Below are 25,301 nucleotides of genomic sequence, written 5' to 3' on the forward strand. Positions count from 1 at the left end.
GCCTGAACACACCTATTATTGCACAACACTGACAGTATTTGTTTATGTGGCGTTTCCTCTGGTAGACTGTGAGCAACTTGTGGGTATGGTCCCTGGCATAGAGTAGGCGCTCTGTGTTTTGTTAAAGGTGGATAAGTCAGACTGTCAGATAGTGATGAGCTGGGGTGGGGTCTAATCCCCCAGCCCGTGAATGTGGAACATGACCATGGTAGCAGAATGGGAAGAACTAAATTCACCACAAGAAATTATTCAGTCAACCTATACATGTTCAAGTTTTATTACAAAGTATGATGGGCAGAAAATACGGTCTTATACAGGAGGCTGAAACAGAATGAAAGGGCAAAAATTAGGTTTAATATACTCAGGAAGCAAGAAATAAAGTCATAGACATAACACTCCACTTTCAGGTGCCTTTGAAATAGCCGTCAGTGGGGATTTACCATTGTGGTTTCACAGCACAGTGTTAAAATTTTATTATAAGCCCTGTGTACAATCAGTCCTGGGAAAATAATTTCTTAAAAAGAAAAGTAGTTACAGTACAGTTGTGTAAGGGGCAGCTTCCTCTCCACCTGACCATAGGATGCCACAAAATCCATAGTATAGAGGAAAAGTTTAAATATATAATAAGAAAGTAAGTCCAGACACACTAGGCTAGATTGATTGGCTAGAGCGTAACATTTCAGAGAACAAGAAATCTCCATTTCTACAGAGAGGTTTGTACAATCATGCTACAAATTCACACTAGGGGGAGGAGGGATGGAAAGTCACTGACAGGGGGATCATAAAATACACAGGAACCAAAGCAAATGATTCATACTCGACTCAAGCAAGTCAAAGCTTTAGCTCAACAAGTTTCATAACATACTGTACACAATCAACCCAAGGTGAGAACATTTCTTTTAAATAGCAGATATCACAAGTTCATATTCACTCACTTGTCCCAAAGGTGGGCACTTAAAGTTTTCCAGCTGTTACACAGACTGCCAACATCTTTCTTCTTGAGTTCATACTTCCATTAGCTTATTTGTTTCTGGTTTTTAATACCAGTCCAAGCCTCTTTGGAAAGGCACCTGCATGTCCCATATTTAAAAAATAACATCCAGAAAGTAGCCTGAGAGAACCTGGCCCATACATTTGCCTTTGACCATTAGCAGCAATGACAACTGTGGGAGAAGAAAAGGGTGCAGATGGGGGAGGTGGGCAAGGCTCTGCAACATGAGACTTTCTCAGTAGCTAGTTCAGCTAGTACAGAAAAGACAATTCTTAGAGAGCCCGGCCCCGAGTTCATAGTGACTGCTCAGCTCAGCTTTCCTCCCAGGGAAAACTCGACTGAAGTGCCAAGCATGATGCACCTTCCTCATCCTGAAGTGCAGACCGTAAAGGGGAGTCTGCTTTGAGACTTCTACTTCGATGGTCTCTTACCCCAAGCCAGGCAGTTGAAGGAACTGCCAAATTCTCAAACTGGGGAAGGTGGAGAGATGGTACTGGGCTGGCACTGCCATGTTTGAAAAACCTTGCAGCTTCTGCACAGCCTAGGAATTTAAGGCCCAGGTTGCAGCAGGGAGAAAGTTCTACAGTGGAAAGGGAGTGGGAAGAGAAGGGTAAGAGAAAAGGGAGGCGTGGGGAAATTCAGCATGACTGTTTACAACCTCTGCTTCTTCAACTCTCTACAAACCTACATCCAAGAAGAGCCATGGTCTCGAACAATCACGGGACTCCCAAGACCTGAGGATTTCTACCAGCAAACATCACATTATCACTGCACTGCTGCAGGGAGGGGCTCTACTGCTCTGAGCTGTCATCCTGTCCCCGTTACCCAGTATCACAGATACCCGATGAATGGTCCCTGACAGTCTCACTCCATGCCACACAGCAGGCTGAATACTTCCTCACCTCAGGCCATTACTGCCCTCTAATACTTTCTCCTTTGATCTAAAGCAACACTTACCATTGATTTTCTCCCACATCCTAAATCGCCTCCTAAAATTTCAGCCACAACTATCATCAAAACCTTGCAGAAGTCTCAATGTTTTCTGTTTCTCCCCAAATCTTAACCAGTTCTCTGAGAGCCAATCCTGGTTCTGATAAGAAATTCTCACTTCATTATCAAATATCTTCCATCTTCAAGTCCTCATCTTGCAGCCCGATTCCTACCTGGAAGGAGAGGGTTCAACTCTCCAGAGTGTAAGCACTCAAGCTCTTGAAGGCTTGTGCCCATTCACCAGCTGTATGTGTGGAACCTGAGGCCTAATTTATTCAGCACTTCCTCCTCTCCCCTCAGAGGAGACGAGACAAACAAAGGCAGCTTCAGCTCAGGGGCCGCGAACAAGCCAAAGGGTCACCAGAGCAAGAGCCCGGAAGGGTGTGTGGCCTTTCCAGTGAAGTCCTGGCAGCTGCTCTTCTCCCTCTCGAGGAGAGCAGATCTAGAGCCCCCCACCATGCTCTCTGGCTGTCAATTTGAGAATCTAAACAAACTAAACAGACACTTGCTCTTGAAACTACAACAGATCTCTGCTTCCTGGAACATGGCTGGCTAAAAGGCTTTCTCACTCCTGAAACTGCAGAAATCCCCTCCTCAGACATGAGGCCATTTGGCCTGTGGCATAGAGGGTGAGAACCAGGATTTCCAAATCCCAGCATCCCAGCAACTGTGAGTGTTTGCTCAGGAAGCGTGGGAGTCTCACCCAGGCCCCAGGTGGGATGTCAGGACTGCACTGTGGGGCCTAAGGACAGTGATAGGGCTAGGAAGGAGTCCACGGGGCAAGGGGGCAAAAATCAAAAGCTGTAGATTTCCAGAATAAATAGCAACTTTACCCAAATATATTCTAATTACTATTAACTAATTATTTTCCTCCAGGTTGTTTTTGAATTCTAGTTGTACAAATCTCACCATTCAGACTAGACTTAGGTGCAGATCAGGGAAGGGATCTTAAATCAGATCTCAGCAGTTAAGCCCTGCCTCAGCAGGACCAGCTCTCTCTTCCATTCTGATCTCCATTTCAGACCCTTTTTCACAAGAAGGAACTGATGGCCTCCTAGAGCAAACAGCCATCAATTTAGACTTGCGACCCTTGAGAGAAGGGCCCTGGAGTCATCAAACATAACTACAAGCAAAGAAGGGTTCTGACCAAGAACTGCTCACTTCACATCTCCAAATGACACGCTGCAAATCTGGTAAATGCAGGAGAGTAAACCTCAAGCAGCTGAGTAGCCAAAGAGCCCTCAAACCAGAATAAAAAAGTAAAAAGGTAGAAAGGAAAATACTCTAACAAAAGAGCCTTTTACTTTGGGACAGCCCCCGTGTAGTAAAGCAAAGAGCTTTGGGGATAAAAATACATCTGCTTCTGAAAAGGAAGACTCAACCAAAGGGTTCAAAGGGCTCAGAAGAACAAAGCTGTCTTGTTTTTCAAGAGCAGGTGAGAGCCTAAGTGGACAAAATCATCAACCTGATGGTTTGCTACTCTCAGGATCTTAGAAACCTTCAGCCACTGGGCAGAGCAAGATGAACCGGGCAGACTCCCGCCCAGGCTCTGAGCGTGTCCCAAACTCAGCCTACTACCAGTGACATCCAAGCCCCTCCATGGAACTCATTCACATAATGGAAACAGACCCCTGCAGGCTACAAGTTCAAATACTGCTCAAACTTAAACTGGAGCTCTTAACTGGCTGACCCTGGGTTCTCAACGATTTACTTGATGGCCTGAAATCAGGATGGCCTCCCTTACAAGAGCTGACAGTCTCCCATACTCTAACAGAGACCTTGTTCAGGGTTAGATGCACAGATTGTGTGCCTCTCAAGCTGGAGTCTCTCACCTCAGAGCTCTCAATCCAAAGAGTGGCTGATATACCACCAGTCACAGTTAACTAAACAAACAGATACCGAAGTTCAACTTATAGATCATTCTTGTCCATCATTCAAGACATGAAACAGAATTTCCCTTTGGAGGGAAAAACAGACTCTGAAACTATGTACTGGAAATATGCTCTAGGCTCAGCTTTCCTGAAACTATTCCCCTCAAGTCAGGTGCCCCAATCAGCCTATTTCAGCTCTAGCACGTTCCCAATAGGTCCCAGTGGGGTTGGACAGAGGTACTTTGGCGAGAAACAGAAGGCTTCACACGTGTGTTTTGGAGCCCAGTATGCCCTTGAGAAGAGCCAGACTGAAAAAAGGTGTGAAAGCTGGCTGACTTCAGAGCACCAAGGCGGTTTGGGACTCCCAGTCAGGTCTGTTCTGCTCAGGCAGTGATGCAAGAAGGCAAACTGCTCATGGGGTCAAGGGCCTAGTGCCAGGTTTGGGCACTGAGGGAGGAGAGGAAGATGCTATCAGGGAGGACTATGAAACAAAGGAAGAAACCAGAGAGTAAAATTCTTTTCATAAAAAAATTAGCCTGATAGATAAAAAATATACAAAGTTGAAATTTGTTACAGACATTGGTAATAGGAGGAAAGACAACTTCAAATTGGTATTTGTTCCCACTTAAGTGCTAACACGGACATGGACACAGATTGCTGCCTTGGGCAACAGACAGAGACATCTGGGGCAGATGAATACAAACACAGCCAGTGTTTGTAATGCTTATTAACACAACGGCTGACAAACTAATATACAGAAATTTTTAATAGAGGAACTAAAGAAGAAGGAGAGAAAATCTTAAAACTCAGCCCTGGGCTGAGGAGGTGCCACACAGCCCTGAGTGTAGCACAGAGAGCAATGGGATGACTGGCCAGGAACTCCTAGAGCAGCTTCTGGTAACAGTGGGTGCAAAGCAATGAAAGACACACTGGCCACTGGAAACATGTTTCTTCTTACTTTGGGGTGGGGCAGAGGCGGGAAACACGAAAGCCTCATGAACATGGCGCCTCCAACACTACACTCTGAGTATCTCCAGGCAGTTGTTGTAGCAGATGGCGATCCAGTCGGGCTGAGTCGATGCCCACTGCACGTTGTTGATCTCTCCCTCAGCTGTGTAGGCCAGGATAGGGTCCTCGATGGCCCGGGGCATTTGCTGAATGTCCCAGATGAGAGCCTGATGGTCATCCGCTGGTGACAGAGAAAGGCAGAAGCAAGGTCACAACTCAGGCAAAGAGGATAATGATCCCTACATTTGGTGGTGCTGGTGGTCAGGTTACAAAACATTTGCTCACCAAAACCCAGTGACAAAGATTTTAAGCCCCCATTTTATAGATGAGAAAACCGAGATTCGGAAATTTAAAGGACTTGCCCAAAACCACAGAGCAATGGAGCCAGTGAGTGGCAGAGCCAGGACTCAAAGCTAGCCTCTGGCTGTCCCAGGGCTGTGTTCACTGCATTGGAGGTAGGCGATAGAATGGGACCTGGTGGGCATCTCTCATCCTATAGCACACACCAGGAAAGGATGAAGGGATGAGATAAGGATGGCAAGGTTATGAATTAAGTTTACTTTTTTCTAGTTCCTAAGTGATCTGTAATGTCTATCATGTTACTTTTATAATCGAAATAGTAAGTTCTTAGTCTAAGAGAAGAAAAAGCAAGGCAAGGACCTTCAATATCAGTGTCTTCTAATCCCATCAGCCTATCTTAATGTGAAAGCCTGTCTTTTAAAAAAAAAAAAAAAATTTATTGATTTTAGAGAGGGAGAGGGAGAGAGAGATAGAAACATCAATGATGAGAGAGAATCATTGATTGGCTGCCCCCTGCATGCCCCCCACTGGGGATCGAGCCTGCAACCCAGGCATGTGCCCTTGGCTGGAATCAAACCTGGGACCCTTCAATTGCAGGCCGACGCTCTATTCATTGAGCCAAACCAGCTAGGACAAGCCTGTCTTTTATACACAGGGGAGCTGAATAAACTAAACCCTAATTGGCTAGGCTCATGTGGGCAAACGGAGATGTGAAAACTACAGGTCACACACCAATGACCAGACCAGGCTACACAGGGCCCTTCAATGCATCCAGAGCTCCTGTAGGTTCATTATATCTCCTAAGGGAGATGTCAATCTTGGCAGTCCCAAAGACTCTGTTACGTCTACGACAGACTGCCCCTCTCCTTCACATTCATGGATCCAAGTCCTCTGTGTCAACCTAGATTTCAGGGGTAGACATATCAGTGACACAGCCTGTAACTGACACATGATGAAAACAGCACATGGAAGATGCTCTGAGAGTACAAGCGCATTTGGGAAATTGGACTGCTTCGCGTTCACAAGTGTAGAGAAGCTCTCAATTGAGTTACTTTGGTAAATCTCTCAAACTACCCTCAGGAAATAGTAAGGGTTACAATTCTAAGGAAACAAGAAAAATCTCCTTACCTCTCCTGCCACATACTGCCCCTGCCCCACCATGTTTACCTGCAGTGCAAATGTGACAGGATGAATGTGGGGCCCACGCAATGCCATTGACGCATGCTCGGTGGTTGTTTAACCTTGCAACAGGCGTGCACGGAACTCGCACATCCAGAATCACTACCTGCAGAAATAACAAGGAAAAGGCCCAGGGACTTCAGAGTGTAAGAGAAAAAAAAAAAAGACACTACACAAAAGAAAACAAAATTTTTAAATAATAATTTCCTCATTTGTGGATTTAAAGATTATTAGATACAGAGGGTCTCTGTCCCAAAAGTAGCTACTGGATTGAAGAAAAAGGAAAAAAGAAGACACAGGTAGTTTATAGTCTATATCTAAAGCAATACAAGGTCTTTAGACTGATATGGAAGGGGAGAAGCAGGAGTAGGTAACATGAATCTGGATAAAGCACCAAGTCCGTTAGATGTGTATGCTAAGATTCTGTGCGTGCTCAGTGGGACAGAGTGACAGCACCCTCTGCCCCCAAAGCAGAATTCAGAATGTAAGGATTCTGAGGTGTTGGCTTCACCAAAACAAAGTTAGTAACTGCACTGTCTCTACCCACAATTTACTGCTTGTATCAAGTAAGAGGCTACAGAGAGTTGCCATTTCCATGTCTGTTTGCTAAATCTGGAAGAATCTATCCTGACTACAGAGGGGAGAGGGGGAAACTGCTTCTTACTTAGCCTCGTAAGCACGTATGATTTGGTTTACTTTTTAGATATCGCTTTTCTTGACACCAACCCCAACTCTTCAAGCATTAAAGTTTTTAACACATTGTGCTTATTCTGGATCAGGTTTTCTTAATCTCAGCACTCCTGACATTCTGGGTCAGATAACTCTTTGCCCTGTGCATTGTAGGAGGTTCAGCAGCATCCCTGGCCTCTACCCACTAGATGCCGGTAGCACCCACCCCTTCCTCCACCCCCTCCCCTCCTGAGCTGGGTTAATCAAACTATCTCCAGACATTTTCAAAAATCCACTGGGAGAAAAGTGCCACCAGTTGAGAACCACTGTTCTAGATATACTAAGTAGTGCCACAGTTAGGTTGCAAGGCCCATGCTAGCCTGAAACAGGGTGCTCACCTCCATTCCATCCATGGCCATAGTGGCCAGGTAGTTAGGGTCCTGCTTGTTCCAGCAGAGGCGAAGCAGTGGGTGATGCTGTGGGTCTTCATAAATGATGGTGCTGTGTTCTAGATGGCGGAGGTCAAACATCCGCACTGAGCCATCAGCACCCACAGAGGCAAACATGTCCCTACCACCGCCAGCCCGGCTAAATGCGATATCATAGACCTGTTGGGGAATAAAACACTTCAGCCAGATTCCGATCCATTACCTCCTTTTCCATAGCAGGAAATCTGCTATCCCTAGGTCATCTAAACCCCTGTTTATAACACAGGAAGAGAGAAATAAAACCAAACAATGTCTGCAAAGTCTGGAACCTGAGAGCTCTAAAATCAGTGACTTTCCAAAGAGTGAAGATCATTCTGCTATAGAAATTGGCTGGCTTCTTCCCACAGTCCTGCTTTCAAAGTCTTCTTCCTCCAACCCCTATGATAAACAAAGAGCACATACCCTGCTGACCATCAGAGCACACGGAGTTCTGAGCAAGTATTCCATATGCTTAGACAGGCTAAGCTCAAGCCAGAGACAGTGGTGGTCTTCTATCATGATACAAGATTGAGACATTGATTTCCTGAACCTTGATGGCTTCCATTTGTGTGGGGTCAGAGGCAGATCCATAACCACAATGAGGCCAAGATCATAGTTTAGAGAGGTGGAAGTAACCCTCCTGTGGCCATTTAGCCAAGCTAGTTCTGCTGTGAAACCTGGACCTGAGACTCATTCCCAAGAGAGAAGTAAAGCAGATTTATACCATGGGAGGCATTCCTATATTTGCAAAGAGAGTTTTCACTCCTTATCCCAGGACTTGTTGTTTCTTCTCCTAGTTGGTCTGCATTCATAAATGGTTTAGATTTTGAATCACTGTTTTCTGCATTTATTACTTGCTGCAAACGCTGCACACCACTACTGTCTATGAGAAAACAGAGGCAGAGAGCAACAGAGAACTTCAGAGAAAAAAAAGGACAGAGAGAGACAAAGCCAGAGCCAGACAAGCAGAGAGAAGAGAGACAAACTGAAAAAGAAAAAAAAATGAAAGGAAAAACAAAACCCATTTCTGGGGTCAAATTAACAACAGCTGACTTCTGGAGAGACATGATTGACTCTCACTAAGTACCATGGTTCCACCTTCTTGAGGTTCTGCCTGCCAAGGGACACTGCGAAACGAGCATCTAGTTCTATTCAACCTCACAAATTCCTTCTTCTCCGACTATGAAGAAATTACACTTCTCTTTCTACAGTAGAAATGATTCAAAAGGAACTGGGCAGTCACCACAAGGAGGCCCTGCAGCTCAAGGCTCTGTCCTGCCTGAGGGTAGGGGCATGTTTATCAATGTGAGCACCCCAGGGGGCCGGCTCTCAGTAACCGAAAGAACAGGGACTCCACAGCAGCATCACTAAGCAACAAGGTGGTGTGGGCAATGTGACCGAGTGTGTAAAGCTCTCTCAGCTTTAACTGACTGCTTCTTCATCGGGGCTCCACCAGTATATTTCATTATAAACCAAGGGGAGATGACAACCCACATATATGCTACCCTCCTCTACACGAACCTGCCAGGCAGCAACAGGAGCCCCCAAACACGTCTTTACTTTGATAGTGAGAGGTGGGCTGAGAAAAGCCATAGGTGCTGGGAGGTATCACTGTTTCTCTCAGAGCAACTCTACTCAGGTTCATTTCTTCAAGGCTAGGGCCTGTTTGCTGGTCCTGGCCTTGCCCTCCGGTAGGGAGAGGCTAAGGGGTTTCTCCTCCCCTCTCTCTGTTCCCTGAAGCATCTCTGGCAATGACTGTGTCCCCTCCATGGCTCTAGCTTTTGCCAGGTAAACTCAGCCCCTGGACTCCAGTAACTCTGCCTCTTCCCTTGGCCCTTCTGGCCTGTGGGCAGTACCAATCCTTGCTGCTCCTATTCTCTACATCAGCGGTCGCCAACCGGTGGTCTGTGGGCCACTGGTGGTCCGTGAGATCCGAAAGGTTGGTGACCGCTGCTCTATATTGCCTCACTGCTCCTATTCTCTAGATTGCCACGTCTGTGTAAGCAATCCTCTGGGTTAAATCCCCTCTGTTTACATACTTAGAATAGTTCTGGTTTTCTGAACCGGACCCTGACAGAGAACAGCAGACTACATTGTCACATAACTAAAATGTAGCAACCTGTTCCACTTGATGTCAACTGGGTTTCCAGAAGTCCCTTACTGGTCCTCTCTGCAGGACAAACTCTTCCTTTGTCCCTTGGCTCAGCAGCAGCCCAGGCCAGCAGTCTTGTAACAGATCTTACCCTTAGGAGCACAGAAAGCCAAACAACAACCCCTTACTAAGAATGATAACCTGGTCACCAACCTCCCATTCTGTGGATCACCTCAAGTTTCTGACCTAAAGTCAAGTCATCCTTTTTATCTGTACAGATATTAATATTCCTTGCTATGCAGGGAAAGGTAGAAGAGAAAAGGAAACACTGCCACAGGAAATCAGAGAACTAGGTGCATGCAGCAGCTCTGGGAGGAAAAGATTTAGGACCATTTTCCAAAATCACTCATGAGAATGCTTTGATTAAAATGCAGCCACAAAGAGCTCCCTGTGGCTTTTGCAATAAACACAGGAGAAACATAACCATCAAGATAAACCATATTCAATTCCAAACAGTTTTAAGTATTAAGTGAACATACTAGAATTTCATGAAACAAGTTTAGAGAAAAATTGATTAACTAGGTTTCACAGCCAGGAAATTTCTCTCTTCCTGCCTCTCCCTCTCAAAAGCAAATATATTTCAAGGTAAGTGCTACTCTAAGATTCATTTTTAATAACATCAGGTCCAAGTTTGTCTATAAGAGAGTTCATTGTTAAAAAAAAACAACAGCATTCTTTGGCATGAAAAGAAAAATTACTATAGGACAAGTTGTTTATATCAGTTAAAAAACACATTCCTTTACAATAGCGTTGTTTCCACTCTTGACACATTACTATTTTCAATTCAGACACAATGTTAGCATTATGATTTTCCACATCATTTGCAAAACAGTGAGCAGACAAGACAATCTGACCACACTGAAGGCACAGAAAGCAGAGAGGGACAGCATCATTACCTCTTTATCATGGGCAATCAGTTGGGTCTTCACATGGCCAGACACGAGATTCACTCGCCCCAACACCTGCCCTGTCTCCAGCCCCCAGATGGTACAAGTTGTATCAATGCTGGAGGTACCTGGAAACAATCAGTGCACGTCAGTAGCTGACAGGAGTGAGGTTCCCAGGCAAGCTGCTCTCCTTGTGCCTACTCACCAGTTCAGCACAGGAGACCACGTGCCACAAACACTTCCTAGCACAGGGAGGGTACCAGGAGAGCCCCAAAGAGTCAAGTGTTCAATCCTTATTCTAGGACCTTAGGCTCTGACTGGAGACAAACCATACACCCATGGGAAGCTTGATTCCATATGAGGAATGAATCACATTCCCTATCTAGTCTCTTTCTCGCTTGGTCCCATTCTAGGATGATGCCTGTACCTCAAGCCCCTGGTTAAATCTGAGAAAACATATCTTTGCTTCTTCAAACTGTAATCTACACCCCCTCACTCCCTTACCTAAAAGATAAGGATCCACTTCATTCCAGTCAAAGGAGGTCAGAGGAGCACAGAAATCTGAGTTTTTGTTATTATTTAGCAAACATTCCAGCCGGGTCTCCGTCTCACCAACCTAAAAGAACAATGAAGAAAAAAAAAATCAGCCAGTCATTTTCCCAAAAAACTTTTAAGTCCCCTTTAGACAATATCTTAGTAAATATAAGATATGGCGGGGGGACATTTTTACCATAAAGAGTAATAAAACCCAGAGGAATTCCCTGAATGTTACTTCTCTACAAGCTTTTCCCCTGCCTAGCTTGTTTTCCCAATTTTTCTAGAGGAGAGGTCTTCTCACCTTGCCTGGCTGGGCACTTACTACACCTCCAGGCCAGGAGACGCCAATGCTGATTAGCTCAGCTGAGAGGGGAGGTGAAGCTCACCAACTCCATAATCCACACGCATACTTGACTAGAATCAGTGGCCCAGTAGTCTGTTTAATTTACTCAAAAGTATCTTGACTGTAAACAGAACAAGAGGCCTCAAGTATCTCCACCCCCACAAAAGGTTCTATCAGGTTAGCTGAGCCTTGGATTTCCAGGGCTGGCTGTGGCCAGCAGCAGGGACTTCCAGGAATCTTGGCTAGGTCTACCAGGAAATCTGCTGAGTCAAACAAGGTCATTTCAGATCCGCTAGCATTTGTTTCTCCCCCGTGGCAATGACACCGGCTGCCTCCAACCCCAGCCTGTTCTGTGACTCCATGCTGCTGGTAACAGCTGAAACAGCACCTGCTTACCCTCCACACACGGAGATAGTCACCACTTGTTGCCAGTAGGTCTGGATAGACGCCTTTTGTGTCCGGGATCCACATGAGCTTTGTGGTGGGGTATGGATGGTCAAAGGTGTTTCGGCAAATAAACTCCGAACTCTCTTCATCTAAACCAACAAGCTGAACCTGTAACACAACAAAATTGAGCTGTGTCAAAGACATCAGATTCCTGGGAAGTGACTGCAGGGTCAAGAACTATTACAGAGAGGACATCTAGTCCAACTATCCCATTTCTCAAAGAGGAAACCCAGACTCGAAGGGTTGGTTTACAGTCAAGACTGCAAAGCTAGTAAGAGGCAGAGACAAAACTTGAAGACAGGTTTTCAGACTCCAAATCCTACACTTAAAAAAAAAAAGTTATATATATATATATATATATAATTTACTTCAGAAAGGAAGGGAGATAGAAACGTCAATGATGAGAGAGAATCATTTATCAGCTGCCTCCTGCATGTCCCCTCCTGGGGATCAAGCCTGCAACCGGGCATGTGCCCTGACCAGGAATCAAACTGTGACCTCCTGGTTCATAGGCTGATGCTCAACCACTGAGCAATACAGGCCAGGCCAAATCCTGCACTTTTGACCCACAGAACTGTATTACCTGCCCAGCAGGTTACACCTTCCCCCACAACCCTGAGGCATTTGATAATGTGTGGTTCAGTTACTGGTCTTGAAGTGCTGTGCGAATTTAGACCCTGTGCAGCCCCAGTTCCATACAACAAAGTGACATCTCATGAACAAACTGGCCCCTCCCCCACATTGGCTAGTAACAAGTTTACACATTAAGGTGTGAAAAACAAGCACCAAGCATTCAAGAATCCAAACCACTCTACTGGCAAAAACAAACAAAATAACTACTGCGAGGAAGTTCCCTGGTTCTGGTCACTTTTTCTTAGGGTTAATTTTGGGCCAATATTGATTTCCATTCTTTGCTGTCAAACTTAATCAGGCTCAGTGGAAAATGCCATGTGTATTTGCTTATGAATTTCCAGCAACTGGAAGATGGAATGGAAAATTTTTGCTAACGATCCATAATGAGAGGATAAGCACTAACCATACAACAGAAAACAGAATTCCTGTTACTCTTACTCCACTCTTAGATACAAGTATCTACCTATCTTTTTTTTTTTCTAATTTAGGTACAGTCGCATACAATAAAATTTCACTAACTTTAAGTGTTCAGTTCAATGATTTGGAATATGTATTTGCAAATGTATACAATTGTGTAAGCTCTAGCATCCCCCACGATAATTAAGATATAGAATACTTGCATCACCCCAAAAAGTTATCTGGGGCTCCTCTGCAGTCAATCCTCTACCCCTAGTCCTAAACAACCCCTGACCTATAGGTTTGCCTTTTCTGTAATACTGTACAAATGGAATTACGGTATTGAGACTTTTTTGACTTGCACCATGCTGCTCTTGAGATTAATCCATGTTGTGTGTATCAGTAGTGTTTTCTTTTTGTTGTTGTTAATCTTTACCCAAGGATATGTTCCCCCCATTGATTTTTAGAGAGTGGAAGGGAGAGGGAGAGTCAGAAACATCGATATGAGACATACCAATTGGTTGCCTCCTGCACATGCCCCGGCCAGGGCCAGGGATTGAGCTTGCAACCATGGTACATGCCCTTAACTGGATTTGAACCCAGGACCCTTCAGTCCCAGGGCTGACACTCTATCCACTGAACCAAACTGGCTAGGACAGTAGTGTTTTCTTTTTATTGCTGAATAATATTGCATTATACGGAAACACTATATCCAGTTGATGAACTTTTGGGTTATTTCTAGTTTAAGGCCATTAATGTAAACTGATATAAACATTTATGTATGAGGTTGTTTTTTGAGGGGGCAAATTTTCATTTTTTTTCTTGGTTAGACAACTAAGAGTAAAATTGCTGGTTTATGTAAGTGTACGTTTATTAAAAAACTTTGTCTACAACGCCCAACCAACTAAGCCACGCCGGCAACCTGTTTTCTAAGTGGCTTTGTCATTTTGCATTCCCACTAGCATCACATTAGCGTTCCATATGCTCCACATACTTGTCGGCACTTGGTACTGCCAACTTTTCTTTTTAAGTCATTCTAATAGGTGTGTATTAGCAACGAATGATACTGAGCATCTTTGCATGAGTTTATCTGCCACCTGTATTTATTCTCTGGTGAAGTCTGTTAAAATTTTTGTCCTTTTAAAAGACTTTTTTTAGATTCACAAAAAAAATTGGGCAGGAAGTACTGAGTTCCCACACATGCACAGCCTTCTCCACTATCAACATAATAAAGTGGTATGTTTGTTACAACGGACAAACCTACAATGATACATCATTATCACTCAAAGTCCAGAGTTTACTAAAGTGTACCGGTTAACGATGCGGATTTTTTTCAATAGATCGGGTTCCACATATGTTGATACGTATGCGCTTTGATATGTATGCTATTTTGTTGTATTGACAACAAGCTTCAAAACTTCATATGTCAAATTTTCTGAAGGTGTTAACATCATAGATATTTTTACACTTAAAAATGTCGAATTTCGTGCCAAAAAAAGAGCATTTGCGGGAAGTTTTAATTCATTATTTTGAAGAAAAGTGCTAGCAATGGACATTACTTTGAATAAAGCACTTCTGATGTTTCTCTTGAAATTATTGTGTTTTCTTTGATCACAAAATCCGAATTATTAACCGGTCAATAATTAATCTGCATTACCCACCAGTTAATGATTAATCCACATTATTAACCAGTTAATAATTAAACCGGTTAATAATGCAGATTAATCATTAACCAGTTAGTAAGGTGGATTAACCAAAAACCGGTCAGTAATGCAGATTAATCATTGACTGGTTAACAATGCGGATTTTGTGACCAAAGAAAACACGATAATTTCAAGAAAAACATCAAAAGTGCTTTATTCAAAGTAATGTCCATTGCTAGCACTTTTCTTCAAAATAATGAATTAAAACTTCCCACAAATGCTCTTTTTTTGGCACGAAATTCTACATTTTAAGCATAGAAATATCTATGATGTTAACACCTTCAGAAAATTTGACATATGAAGTTTTGAAACTTGTTGTTAATACAACAAAATAGTATACATATCAAATCACATATATATCAACATATGTGTAACCCCATCTATAGAAAAAAATCCGCATTATTAACCGGTACACCTAGTACAGTGGTCGGCAAACTCATTAGTCAACAGAGCCGCAGTTTGCCGACCACTGACCTAGTACATTAGAGTTCAGTCTTTGTGTTGTACATTCTATAGGTTTTGACAAATATATGATGTGTGTACACCCACCAGGATAGTATCATACAGAATAGTTTCATTTTTTACTAGGTTCCTTGTTTTCTTGAGTTTTCAGAGTTCTTGTATATTCTGGATACAAGTTCCTAGTTATGTGTTTTGCAAGTATCTTCTTGGTCTATGGCTGCTCTGTAATTTTCTTTCAATGTTTTTTAAAGAGAAATTTTAGTCCTGGCAGGGAGGCTCAGTTGGTTAGAGGGGCATCCTGATACTCCAAGGTTGTGGGTTCAATCCCGATCAGGGCACATACCTAGCTTGTACCGTGCTCATTTCCCTATACTGTCAACAATACAAGAATCTCGATAACTTAAATTCCCATTTCCTTTAACTACCTGTGAGGTTGAGTACCTTTTCTTGTTTATTGACCACTTGCATTTTCCTCTCCTTGGAGCTGGCTATTTATACTTTGTCCATTTTTTTTTAAATCATATTAAGTAAATTAGCCCCTACGGTCTGGGTCTGCCATGTTTTGGAAATACTTCCCCTGGCCTATTATCTGTCTTTTTTTTTTTTTTTTTTTTTAACATTTTATTGATTTTTTACAGAGAGGGAGATGGATAGAGAGCCAGAAACATCGATGGGAGAGAAACATCAATCAGCTGCCTCCTGCACACCTCCCATTGGGGATGTGACTGCAACCAAGGTACATGCCCTTGACTGGAATCGAACCTGGACTCTTCAGTCCCCAGGCCAATGCTCTATCCACTGAGCCAAACTGGTAATGGCTATCATCTGTATTTTGACAACGTATTTTTTCATATAGAAATGTTTTATTTATGTACTATAATCTGTCAAGCCTTTCCTTAGTTGACTCTGGATTTAATGAGTGACTTACAGACTGTTTTCTCCTCTGCTCATCCCCACTGCCCCAGTACAAATTTGTTAGTCAATGTTCTCCTACTGTTTGTGAGACTTTATTTACATTTAGATATTTTTGACCTGGAATTTGGTTTTCATGTATGACATGAATTAGAGGGTTTTAAATTTTCCTGCCAGATGGACAGCCAATTATGTCATACAATTCATTAATCCCCCCACCCAGGGAATTAAGGTACTATCTTATCAAATACTACACTTCTACATATATTTAGATCTGCTTTGTAACATTCTATGTGGTTCCACCAACCTCTGGCTATATCAATTCCAGTATGCTTATTCTAATTTGATAGAGCAAGTGTTCCCCACTGTTTTTCGACACCATTTTCCCATAATTTTTTCCCCTCTCTTTACAACAGTATATATTTAAAACTTTGGAGACAGATAGTATTCCAGCTCTGGCTTTGCTTTTATCTTCAGCATCACTTTGGGTAAATCACTTAACATATCTGGGCTTTAGTTTCCTCATCTTCCCGTAAGTATTGATATGTAGTATTTTTTCCAATCTGTTGATTTATCTTATTAAAACTTTAAAAATATATATATGGTCAATTTTTATAAACTGAGTTATCTTTTAAAAAGTGCATTTTCCCCATATAAATCTTACATATTAAGTGTATTTTCAGGTATTTACAGAGAACAATCTATAATAGTTGTCGACTTGCACACATTGCTCTATTATCTTCTGTCAAATGGGGCTAGCCTAATTTTGCTTTCCCCTCTTCAAGAGGACTCGATTGTCTTGCCTGGATGTCCAAAACATTCTTTATTCATCCTTAAAATGTAGAAACTTCCCTAAGAAATGTTTTGTTGCCAATTGTTCTGTGTCAATTTTTCTTGAGGTATAGTTTGAACTCATTACTTCAAACCTGTATTTCTATAGTTTTCTTTAACTGCATATTTGAGTTTTTGTGTCTCTGTTCTTTGGTCTTCTTCAGCAGTACCAATTATACCTAAGTTAGAGCTTTGTTTTCTGCATCTATTATGTTCTTTCTAATTATTTATTTCCATTTCATTTTCTCAATCTGTCTTCTCTAACCTTCACTCTTGTTTTAGCAGTTGGTATTTTTATTCTTTTAATCCCGTGGTAATTTTTATTTCCTCTTCCACTATTTCCCTGGGCTGCACCAGCTGATGCTTCATTTTCTTCTGTTACTATGCCTCATTTTACCTGATCGCCTGTATCTCTGCTTGGAGTTTTTTACTTTCTTAAGTTCTTTGACTTTATGGTGGCAGGACTGGCCACTGATTTTCAACTGAGGTAAAAAAAACATTTTTCTAGTGTGGGTACTTTACCTGCCACTGGTTTCCCATTTCCTCCCTTTCTTATAATATCTTTCTATAGTTACTGTGCTGTTCCTTTTGTATGAGGCAAGTTCTTCCTAGATGATGTAAAGAAGGTTCCTGTGGGAGAGAGGTCATAGTCATGCCCCAAGTTTGTAGAAATACATGAAGCTTTTGCATCCTGCCAGCCAACAGAGATGAGGAGCTGCCAGGCTGCTCACAATTTAGTCTCTCATTCAACCTGCCTCATTTAATACTTCTAGAGAAGATAGCACATCTATGTGTCTTCTTGTAAAGCTTAGCTCCCCCTTTGCCCAAAGTGTCAAATGGGGTCTGAAGAAGCTCCCGCTGCCAGCCTGTGTACCCTCTTTTCACTCTCCCAAACAAAGGATTGTTGATTTTGCCCATCAAAGTCCTATTCTGGAGAACTGTTCTCTTTTGAGTTTAAAACTGCAGCCATAGATACCCTTTCTCAGCATATTCCCCATCCCCGTGGTCGGCAAACTGCGGCTCGCGAGCCACATGCGCGGCTCTTTGGCCCCTTGAGTGTGGTTCTTCCACAAAATACCACGGCCTGGGCGAGTCTATTTTGAAGAAGTGGCGTTAGAAGAAGTTTAAGTTTAAAAAATTTGGCTCTCAGAGGAACCAAGATGGCGGCATGGTTAAACAACTAATCTGCTGCCTCGAACAACAATTTCAAAAATACAACTAAAAGACAAAACGTCTACCACCCAGAACCATGGGAAAGCTGGCTGAGTGGAAGATTTACAACTAAGGAGAGAAAGGAGCACAAACGCTGAAAAGCTGAGGTACGGAGGCGCGCGAATCAGGCTGGCGGCGGGCGACTGGGTGCGCAGTTTTTCTTCAACCCGCAGGGAGACAAGCTCCCGATCACTCTGAAACCCAGTTTCTGGGGACTCGCGGGGGACCCAGACACCTACGGGGAAAAGCTGGACTCTCGGCCATCGGGTCAGAAAGTGAGAGTGACTTTTTTGCAGAGGTGCGCCCAGCAATCATTGTTTTACTGCGCTGGAGCGCGGGGCGCAGGGACTTGGAAACGTGGAAAGGCAGAGACAGCTGACGCCAGCCATCGCCGTTGGCCACGCCCCAGCCTAGTGACGCCCTGAGATCCCGCCCCGCCCTGAGACCCCGCCCGCACATTCTACAAACCCGCCCAGGCTCCACACAGCGGCTTTTGCATATAAATGGCTTGTTCTGTGGCAGCTTAACCAAATAAACTGCAGCTCCAGTCAGACTGCTCCAAAACCGCCCAAGCAAAGGAGGAGAAAACTAGTTCTTGCTGTAGCTCCTGCTGGGGGGCACACAGTACACAAGGGTACACCAAGAGTGTCCACCTCAAGTAACTGGGAGGCTGACCCATTGAACCAATAGGACATCTAGTACACAAAGCTACCCTACCAATTCAGGGAAGCAGCGAAATGAGGAGGCAAGGAAACAGATCACAAACCAAAGAAATGGAGGAGAACAAGCGACTGGACATAGAGTTCAAAACCACGGTTATAAGGTTTTTCAAGAATTTCATGGAAAAGGCCGATAAATTCAATGAGACCCTCGAAGATATGAAAAAGGACCAACTAGAAATTAAACATACACTGACTGAGATAAAAAATATTATACAGAGACCCAACAGCAGACTAGAGGATCGCAAGCATCAACTCAAAGATTTGGGATACAAAGAGGCCAAGGACACTGCTCCAGAGAAGTATGAAGAGAAGAGAATTCAGAAAGTTGAAGATAGTGTAAGAAGCCTCTGGGACAACTTCAAGCGAACCAACATCAGAATTATGGGGGTGCCAGAAGAAGAGAGAGAGCAAGATGCTGAAAACCTATTTGAAGAAATAATGAATGAAAACTTCCCCCACCTGATGAAAGAAATAGACTTACAAGTCCAGGAAGCACACAGAACCCCAAACAAGAGGAATCCAAAGAGGACCACACCAAGACACATCATAATTAAAATGCCAAGGGCAAAAGACAAAGAGAGAATCTTACAAGCAGCAAGAGAAAAACAGTTAGTTACCTACAAGGGAGCTCCCATACGATTATCAGCTAATTTCTCAACAGAAACCATGCAGGCCAGACGGGAGTGGCAAGAAATATTCAAAGTGATGAATAGCAGGAACCTACAACCAAGACTATTCTACCCAGCAAAGCTATCATTCAGAATTGAAGGGCAGATAAAGAGCTTCACAGATAAGAAAAAGCTAAAGGAGTTCATAACCACCAAACCAGTATTATATGAAATGCTGAAAGGTATTCTTTAAAAAGAGGAAAAAGAAGAAGAAAGATAAAAATTATGAACAACAAATACATATCTATCAACAAGTGAATCTAAAAGTCAAGTGAATTAAAAATCTGAGGAACAGAATAAACTGGTGAACTTAATAGAATCAGAGGCATAGAATGGGAATGGATTGATAATTCTCAGGGGGAAAGGGGTGTCTGTGTGGGGGGTATGGGAAGAGACTGGACAAAAATCATACACCTATGGATAAGGACATTGGGGGGGAGGTAAGGGCAGAGGGGGGGTGGGAACTGGGTGGTGGGAGATATGGGGGGAAAAAAGAGAAACAATTGTAATCTGAACAATAAAGATTCATTAAAAAAAAAATTTGGCTCTCAGAAGAAATTTCAATCGTTGTACTATTGATATTTGGCTCTGTTGACTAATGAGTTTGCCAACCACTGCCCCATCCCATTTGATGTTCCTCATACTGCCATCCTTCCTCATCCTTGTCAGAACATAAGGAAAAATTATCTGACTTTAATCATCTTATTATCAACATTTAGGTTACCCCTCTACCTTTTTCTCCCTAGTCTTCCCCATCCTCCTGCTAAACTTCTTTTATTTCCTATCTCCACTCTCTTTCTGTAACTGTTGCTTCACAACACTTTACACCAACAACAACAAAAAAAAGCCCCAAGTTATCCAAATCAATATACCACTCCAGTCAGTATAACATTTTCCCCAAATTGTTAATATAACCAAAAACAGCTGAAGCAAAACTCTGAGAGAATAAAGCAGCTTTTCTTGGTCTTTTCCACTTGTCCTCCCTTCCAGCCTATTTCTGACTATTGCTGGTCAATGTCTGTAGAGAGCCTGCCCTGTCACACTCTGAGATGAATTCTGACACAGCACTTCTTCATCTCCTGGCACAGAGGCTGACCAATTAGGCATCGCAGCCCAAGGCAGGTCAGACTACCTACAGGACATGGATTCATTCCTTGTTCAAATCATAGCATCTCCAGTATTATCTGTATGAGGCAAATTATGGCAAAAAGCAATAAAGCAGCAGCACTTTTATCCAGTTGGTCCTATGGAGAAATTAGTCCTCTCACTGTCTAGAAAAAAAGAAAGGAGGAAGTTAAAACCGGAAGAGCTTTATGTTTTCAATTCCCCTGACAGTCTTGCCAGGGACTGATGGAACACTGCAAAACTTCCAAAAGCCTAAATATCAATCAAAAATACCTACATGCACTAAAACACACTGTCTTTATTGCTGCCAATCTCATATCTGCTAATGAAGACTACAGTTACCAAGCATCATCACTATGCCTAAAACATATACGTATGCATGTGTTCAATACATAGCTGTTGAATTAATGAGCAAAAGAATGAGAGAGAGAGAGAGAGAGAGAGAGAGAGAGAGAGAGAGAGAGACAGACAGACATCATTTCTCTCTCTCTCTCAAATCAGTAAAAATACATCCTTGGTGAGGATAAAAACAAATACAATTACTGATAATGGAACTTTTTATTCCAGGTGTGACTGACATCATCCTGTTCTTTACTCTGCAATGATTCCCAAATTTATTCTGATGTTGGAACATCTGAAAGTCAAGTCGTTTTTGAAATGCTAACAAATTAATTTTCTCAAAACATTGCTGTGAGAAACATTGGAGTAATTTTACTATAGGAAAACATGATTACATTAATACAAACTTTAAAAAGCATAACCATGTTTTCTTATAGTCAATGATTCCACAGTAAAAAAGACCATTTCTGGGCTTTTCATCAATGTTAATTTGCTATGTCCATTTATTTTGTCTTGCTGGCAAATCATTGTCGAGGGCAAGCAGAAACCAAAGGACTGAAAATTCCAACCAGTAATTTTTAAATTCCTGCAAAATATGAAATCTGGTATACCTCCATGTCAAGTTTCCCCAAAACTAAGTCTGAGAATCAGAGCTTTAAAGTGGTATTTACCGTCCACCAGTCCCTAGGCAGAGATTCTCTACAGCAGGATTTTTTAACTTGGGGTCCATGAACTTGAATTGGAAACTTACATTCATATTTTCACTAACCTTTAGCTGAACTTCAGCATTTCCTTCAAAGCGGCATGAATCGGTGACTTTGTCATAAATATAAATGACTGGTTTTTTAAAATATCACATTGCAGTTGTTAAACATCTTGAAATGCTATTTACCTCCATTACTTCAAAAGTATAGTAATAATTACACTGGATGGTGTAATTTAATGAGCTAATATAAAAGTACATATTACTATATCACCACTTTCTTTTTTATTAATTTGAGAGAGAGAAGGGAGAGGGAGAGAGAAACATTGATGGGTTGCCCCCTGTACGCACCAACAGAGGACCGAACCCGAAACCTGGGCATGTGCCCTGACCAGGAATGGAACTGGTGACCTTTCAGTGCATGGGACGACACTCAACCAACTGAGCCACAGCATCCAGGTCATATATCACTGCTTTAAAAAAAAAATGTTTTTGATAACTGTAGTTCAATGTAACTAGTTTCCCTCTTAGTCCTATATATTTTATGCATTTGAAAACATAATTATGAAAAAAGGTCTCTTGATTTCAGATTGCCAAAGATGTCCATGGTGTGCACATAACACATTAAAAACCCTGACTTACATTGGTGGGGGCACAAAAATAATTTTAAGACACTGATCACCTCCATCACATAAGTGAGTTAAGATATAGTTAACTGCTTATTTCGTTACAAAGGGGATTATTAGTTTGCATTACACTACTAAGGCCACAATGCCTTTGTGCCTGGCACAAAGGAGCTCTTATACAGTTGCTAAATGAAGGGACAAACTTTGCGGTAAATTCCTGCAACTGAGGTTTGACACCAATTACTCCACTGACTCCACCAGCAAGACTGTGGCTCAGTTTGTCTTTCTTAAAAATGTAACTTCTACCGCTTACTCAAGTAAACTCTGGAAGAGCTTGCAAGGAAAAAAACATCTATTTGTATGAAGACTCAAACCCTTTAAAGGACATTATTTTACTCTTTTTTTTTAACATGTATTCTTAAACAATAGTTCTAGTGTTCCTAATTTCACTAACATGGTTTCAGCATCAGGACCATGAATTCCATTCCCTGCTCTGCTGTCCACTATGGCCACAATAAGGAAGAAAGAGGAATCAGAGAAAAGAATGGTATGTCTCGCTCAGGACTTTCTGGTTCTGTGGGTAATGGGTGGACTTCAAGATCAGTGTGCACACTCCATGGTATCTGTTTGTGTAACTTCAGGGCAATGAGAGCCCATCGCTTTTATCAGTTTCTCAAAGGGGTTTCCAAAGAAGTTAAAACATAACACTAGAGAAACAGCTGTGCTCCGGAAGAACTGTAAACAAACTTACAATGTTCAAAAATGTTTTTTACAGGACCTTCACCTTTCCTACAAGCTGTGGGTCAGAAATAGTAAGACTGACATGTGCAATTCCCCACAGCTAGTCAATGGGTCAGACAGGACCCATTCCTCAGCGGCCTGGCTTTTTCCCCTTGCACCGGCCTATTGAGCAGGAGTGCTTTAAACACACTAGCCAAGGCTTTCAATTGCTCTGATCCCTAATCATCACAACATTTACTCGAATATAATAAAAGAAAGAAATGAAGCGGTAAAGGAAAGAAAATTCTTCGCACTGACTTACTCAACAGCTTTCAAAAATAAATTTATGCTGCACTGCCAGCTTAAAAGCTTCCCCCTTACTACCGGGGCTTCTATGAAGGCTTCTCAAATTGATGGATACTTGCCATTCAAGGTTACAAATCTGTATTAGTATGACGAAGCCAAGAAAAGATATGGCAAGTGTCATCCTTCTCTATTCAGACAACAATGGTGGGATCAAGGCTACAGGCCAAGATTTCCAAAAAGAGACCGTTTTTTAAAGGACAGATTATGAGGCAGCAATGGCAATCCTGGCAGAGGGACCTGGGTAGCCAGGAATAGTACCTGGGGCTGGGAGTGGGAGGAGGGGCAGTCTGCGCAAGGAACAGCCCTAATAGAAATCGAGTGTGGCCAGGAGTGAAGGACCACCAACTGAAGCGCGAGCTTCACAGTTATCACTCCCTCTTTCCTCCTTCGCCCCACAACTGAAGCAATGAGGCAGGAGAGGAGGGAGATAGGAGTGGTTAAATAGCGTAGCATTGGGGTGTAAATTCGAGTTTGAGATCTGTTTCTGCCACGACATAGCTGTCTGACTCCGGCAAGTCACAACATTGTGCCTCAGTTTCCCCATCAGTAAAATGGGGGTAAGGGGTCACTACACTCCTGACTACACAGGAATGCTGCCAGGATTAAATGAAACAAGTGCGAAACCCGCTGCTCAGGACCAGACTCAGAGGAACCGCTCCGTGGTGCTAAGGCAAGTCCGCAGGAGGGTCCTGGGGTCTGGGCTCCGGCCCGGAAAGGGCGCTCCTGGGGCCCGCTCCCCGTCAGCTGGGCTCCGAGCCCCTGCCCGGCCCACCTTGTTGTTGTACTCCTCCACGAAGCTGCCCAGCGCCAGGCGAAAGCGCTTGTCAGGACGCACGCTCCAGTTCATGGCGTAGACGGTCCAGGGCGCTTCATACTTATAGATCTCCTTCCGTTTGCCGTGCAGGGACATGGTGGCTGCGGCGGGGCCGCAGTGCGGGCCGGGTCGGCAGCGGGATGCGGCGGGCCGGGCGCGAGTCAGGCGGGGAGCCGGGCCTGGGACCTAAGGGTCCCAAGAGAGGCGGGGCCGGGGTGGGCAGGGACGGCCTAGCCCGGAAGCGGGGCCTCAGCGACAGACAACGACAGACAACGACAGCCGCCGGGTCCGACCCCCCGGTTTCAAACCAGCTTAGGCTCAGACGACAATCAGCTTCCGTTTGAGACGTTGCTCCGCCCTCCAGGAACGGAAGCCACGCGTTCCCCACAGTGGCGCCGGGCGTTGGCTGCCTGACACGTCACTTAAGACGGTTCCTTCTCTTCATTGGCTGGTGTACCTTTAGCTTTTGGAACCTCCTCGCTATTGGTGCAAATGTTTGTCATTCCAATTACTTGTCCCACTTAATCCCAGGGGGGCAGGCTCTTCCTCAGTCCCAAAGGTCATTGGCTGACAAAGATGTCAGTCAGAGAGATAACAGCGCAGTGCGGGTGAATGGGGGCGTGGGTGGCCTAGAGGCGAGAGTGTGGCGCGCCAGGCTTCCAAGTTCTAGGCCAAGTCTCTGAGAAGGAAACCTCCCGTGTGACCTCCTTTGACTTCCACTCGGCAGCTGCTATTCCGAGCGGCTTCTCTACTCTGTCGAGTGAAAATTAAAATGCTGCCTTAGGCGAGGGCCTGCTGCGTTTCGCGGCGCTGAGACCCGCGGCCTGGCAGGCTGTCCGGCGAGCCAAACGGGAACCGCTTTCTCTCCTCTCTCACGCTGACGCCCCCTTGGAACCGGGAGGGGAGCGGACCCGCCGTGTGCAGACCGACCCGCCGGTGTTCTCTGGGCCAGGCCATACGCAGTCAGGCCTTCCCGCGCTTTCCTGTCCGTCTAGAAATGCCAGGAATTCTAGGGCTGGTTTTCTTAAGGCAGCTTTCCGACCAGCTTGGCTCTAAGTTTTTTAAAATCCCTTACCATCCCCTTTCCGCCACAGATCCCCAAGCAAAAGCTAATCAAGCTCTACTTTTATGTGTCCTGAGTTTGAAATGGAGAAGGGTCCAGATCTTTATCATTTAAATGGTTTCCGATTCTTTGCTTTCAACAAAATTAAAGGAGGATTATACTGAC

The 25,301-nt window shown here is 43.6% G+C and overlaps 1 protein-coding gene across 1 annotated transcript; it reads right to left on the reverse strand.

Annotated features, from left to right (window-relative positions):
* Nucleotides 1–261: 261 nt before the first annotated feature.
* Nucleotides 262–24,418, reverse strand: DCAF7 (DDB1 and CUL4 associated factor 7). Its single transcript, XM_079798562.1, has 7 exons — nt 24,032–24,418; nt 11,791–11,949; nt 11,019–11,130; nt 10,524–10,642; nt 7,407–7,616; nt 6,328–6,445; nt 262–5,041 (listed from the first exon to the last, which is right to left on the reverse strand). The coding sequence occupies exons 1-7, from the start codon at nt 24,167–24,169 to the stop codon at nt 4,869–4,871; spliced, it is 1,029 nt and encodes a 342-aa protein (XP_079654688.1). The 5' UTR covers nt 24,170–24,418; the 3' UTR covers nt 262–4,868.
* Between the last annotated feature and the right edge of the window lie 883 nt (nt 24,419–25,301).

This window comes from Cnephaeus nilssonii (assembly GCF_951640355.1).
Source record: "Cnephaeus nilssonii genome assembly, chromosome: 19".
NCBI lineage: Eukaryota > Metazoa > Chordata > Mammalia > Chiroptera > Vespertilionidae > Cnephaeus > Cnephaeus nilssonii.

Bases quoted from the DNA above. Each gene is read 5' to 3' on its own strand.
- DCAF7 (XM_079798562.1), bottom strand. From the start codon at position 24,169: ATGTCCCTGCACGGCAAACGGAAGGAGATCTATAAGTATGAAGCGCCC. The intron at 7,617-10,523 runs GTAATGATGCTG...ATTCCCCAACAG, and splicing joins TGATTGCCCATGATAAAGAG to GTCTATGATATCGCATTTAG. The intron at 5,042-6,327 runs GTAAACATGGTG...CTCTGTCACCAG, and splicing joins CTGTCACATTTGCACTGCAG to CGGATGACCATCAGGCTCTC.